The 3941-nt window shown below is 31.8% G+C and overlaps 1 protein-coding gene across 1 annotated transcript; it reads right to left on the reverse strand.

Annotated features, from left to right (window-relative positions):
• Positions 1 to 1735: 1735 nt before the first annotated feature.
• LOC113855674 lies at positions 1736 to 2971 on the reverse strand. The gene has a single exon (XM_027487303.1). It carries the CDS (start codon positions 2969 to 2971, stop codon positions 1736 to 1738), a length of 1236 nt encoding a protein of 411 aa, XP_027343104.1.
• Positions 2972 to 3941: the final 970 nt, after the last annotated feature.

Consider the following 3941-nt stretch of genomic DNA (forward strand, 5'->3'; position numbering starts at 1 on the left):
ATAAGTGACTAATTTCAACAGTTAATTGCATCTATAGTAAAAGTGTTGTGACAGACTTCCTGTGAAAAGCAAAAGGATCAAATGTAAATACACAGTAAATCAATTTATTTTGGATGAGTAGTGTTTTACCACATAAGGAATTGTCAAGAAAAATTATTATGAATGAAATATTTTTTTCATTTTGTTCTTTACCTTCAGTCCTTTGGAATGGGAAGTCCTTGAAAAAGTCTTGGATGCTGCAACAACGACAACCACAAGAACAGTAGTTAGAATATCATGTATGTGTAATTTTTAGGGAAACTCTATTACAATATCAATTTGTCAACAAGACTTCGAGTGATATTCAATAAAAGCAAAAGTTCTCTTATTTGATTATATTTTAGAAAATGTTATGTCAACCAAAATATTTTAGACAATGAATAGACATGATTACTAATTGTTAGATAGATAGGTGATCCTTGAATCTAGCTAAATTATGTCAATGTTTAATTAAGATAATTTTCTTAGTTGTATAGTACTCTTAGTAAAGCTTTGTACATGCAGGCCTTAGGTCTAGTGTATGAATAAAAATAAATAAGTGCATAGCTAAATAAACTCTCGCCATAAAGTGAATCAAATGTTAAAACATAGTTAAAACATATATTAAATAATTTTTTATTGTATGTCTTCGAAATAATACTGAGAAGAATGAAAATATAAGGAACTATAAAGACTTTTAATGGATGCGATGAGATGTATATAAAAGTTATGTACATTACACATTTTTTCATTTATTCCTCAACCTTATTTTCATATCTCCAAAGCTTCAATTAAAACATGATCCATTTTGAGTTTAAAGGCTAACTAAGGCCTCCACTCTAACATTTTGTTTTATCCATCAATCATTTATGCCTCCTAACACTACATCATTTTATAAGAACACCCCTCCGTGCCTTTCTAAACCAACTCTATCAAATTTTGGGGAATTCCAGCTTCCGATGGATCTCAAGCTACATCCCAACATGAACATGGTTCGTCCATGAATCATTATCTTAATATCCATCTTGTAGCACTGAAACTAGGAAAAATAAGCTTTAGTCATAAGCTCTATCTCCGTCTTGTACATCTTTCTATTGGGATTATGTTACATCTTCATCTCTATGTTTTCTTCTTCCCTTAATCTTTGTGTATAACTCTTTTATTGTTGAATAATGTCTTCATATATGTTATGAACTTGTAATGCTTTATTTGTATGAGAAAACTCTTCTGAGTCAGTGATTCGAATCTTAAGGTAAAATTTTAAGTTTGACAACCTTGAGTTCTATGAGGACAATTGTTAGTTCTATGAGGGGCTAATAATCAGTGTTAGACTCACCTTGTCTTGACTATAATTGTAACATTCAACCTAAGTGCTTGATCCAACACATATATGAGCATTAGAGGTAGTTTCTACATGTAAGAAATAACTTATTTGTGTAAATTAAGCCTTGGATAGTTGAAATGATTGTAGTTATTTGATTATCCCAAGATCTCACAATCTCATTTTAAAGCTAACCTCTTTCATATCTATTATTAGTACTACTATAACTCCAATATTAATTTCTTAAAAGAAGTAAATGCTTGCGTGATGCCTTCAAGATGAACAATTGATTATCAAACCTATATTTTTCAATGCATAATTGTATCATTTCAACCAACCAATAAAGGAATCAAATTGATCAAATAATAAAGTAAATCAAAATGTAAAAAAAAAAATCTAGTATTTAGAAACAATTACCTCCTTTTCCAGGCAACAAGCATAGGGGATTGGGCATTCAAGGAAAGGAAATCCACTGATATTAAGGTAACGATACAGGCAAGTATCATGTGCAATTGCCCTCACACCCATGGTGTTGTAAGAAGAAAAGAAATAGTATAAGATATTATCAAGCTTGAAAAACATCACTCCATAGTAAGGATGAAAGCCCAAGAATTTTCCATAATTATTAAATTCCTTCAAGAATCCATTGTCAATCGTATGAGTTAAAATCCACTCAAAGGAGCAACCAGCACCAGTAAAGCTTTCCACAAGCTCCCAGACCTTCAAATTTTGACCTACGGTCATAATAAACAACACATCACTGCCCCTCACCGAAATGTCCTTATTATGACGATAATCGTTATCATCCATACAAGGGAGATCAATTGCCACTGCTTGCTTCTCCACACTCTCTTGTAGGTCCACATGAAACTTGATCACTTGCCTTGAACTAGAGAGCCTATAAATTGCACCCTTAGAGTAAACTGACTTTTTCTGCCACTTGGACTTTGTCACCTTTTGAGGTAATTGAAAGCTCAAAGTTGTCCAAAGCCCAGTCTCTGAGGAGAAAACATTCAGATTTCGAGAACCTTGAAACCGAACAATCTTGAAAAACCAAGACTCAAGAGGGTCATAAGCCAAGGCAGCATATGAATAAGGTGCGTTACACGATGACGGTTTCAACACAGCCACACACTGCTTGGTGACAGGGTTAATCACATAATAGTGATAAGAACCATGTGTAAAGCCCTTGGCTTTACCATTGTTATGGCAAAACAAGATCAATCCGTTACACGAACCAATGAGGCTTTCAGGTTTGACCTTGCAACACATAACCTTAGAGCACCAATTGAAGAGATGGTTGGTGTCGAGGAATGGGTAGGGTGTTATGCTGTTAATCACAACAGTAAGCCAAGTAGGATTGATTTTGCCTTTACCTTGTTTCTCCATTTCCTTGAGGAGACCAAGGTAGGGAACAGTCAAGGATTGTGTTGTAGGGACACATGAATGAAGGATGAGATTGCGCCACTCCATTGAAACACACATCGCTATTGAAAGGTCCTTCTCAGTAAGACGCTTGACGATGTCGATGTGGAGCTCCTTTGGGAGCTTGTTAAACAAGTCTTCCGATTCATTGCTTCTTCTTGCAACCCTCACACACCTTCTCTTCCTCAGAATCCATTTACTCTCCATTGGAAACGTTGATTCTGTGAATGAGAGAGAGAGAGAGAGAGAATAACTAGAGAGAGAATATTTAAGGAGTTAAGAACAGTTTTACAAGGGAAGGTCTTATAAACTGTAAGAAAGTTTGTAATGGTCCAATACAAATATGACCCACACGCATTACAAAATATTAAAAAAAAAAAAAAACATCCATTTTTGTTGCCTCTTCTTCTCTCTCTCTCTCTCTACCTTTTAGAGTAGTTGCCCTAATTGTAACCTTTTACTGCATTCAATTTAAAAGGGAATAGGCCAATTTCCTATGCACTTTCCAACTAAGCTTTGAAAAACGGGAGCTTTTAATGCAAAAAACAATAAAAATTATTGTGAATATTGCTATACATTCATGCAATGAATGCACTTTATATATTGATTATAAAAAGAAAAAAGATGTAAATATATAAATTCAACTTTATTATCAATTCATTATTTTACATAAATTTATAGTTTGTAATAAATTCATATAATGTAATGTAATATTTATCATATACGGATTAGATCTGTACAAAAAATCATTAAAACATATTATTTTTATACTAAAAAAATTATAAACCTGTCTAGGATCAATTTATGCCGAGTCTTATTTTTTTCTTAATAAATTTCAAATAAAATGTTATTTTATATTTTTTTCCTTCTATGTAATAATTTTATATTATCGTTTTACAAAGAACTAATTCTTGGTAAGGAAATTAAATTAAATTTCATTACAATATTAATGTACAGCGTTTGCAATTATAACGTTGTTAACTGGTTGAATTAAATCCCTGTTAACCATCCATTTAGTTTATTTTATTATTTGAGATTAGTTAAACATTTTATTTAAAAAAATATTTTAATTATAAAATGAAATTATTAATATTCAATAAAAAATTCGGAATGAACTTTCTTTTTCAAAATTAAATCATGACTTCTTTTTTAATTAGATGTATAATTTAAATTCTTA

This window comes from Abrus precatorius, unplaced genomic scaffold, assembly GCF_003935025.1.
Source record: "Abrus precatorius isolate BTA unplaced genomic scaffold, Abrus_2018 Scaffold11, whole genome shotgun sequence".
Classification (NCBI taxonomy): Eukaryota; Viridiplantae; Streptophyta; class Magnoliopsida; order Fabales; family Fabaceae; genus Abrus; species Abrus precatorius.

Coding starts and splice junctions, on each gene's coding strand:
- LOC113855674 (XM_027487303.1), bottom strand. CDS start 2,971: ATGGAGAGTAAATGGATTCTGAGGAAGAGAAGGTGTGTGAGGGTTGCA.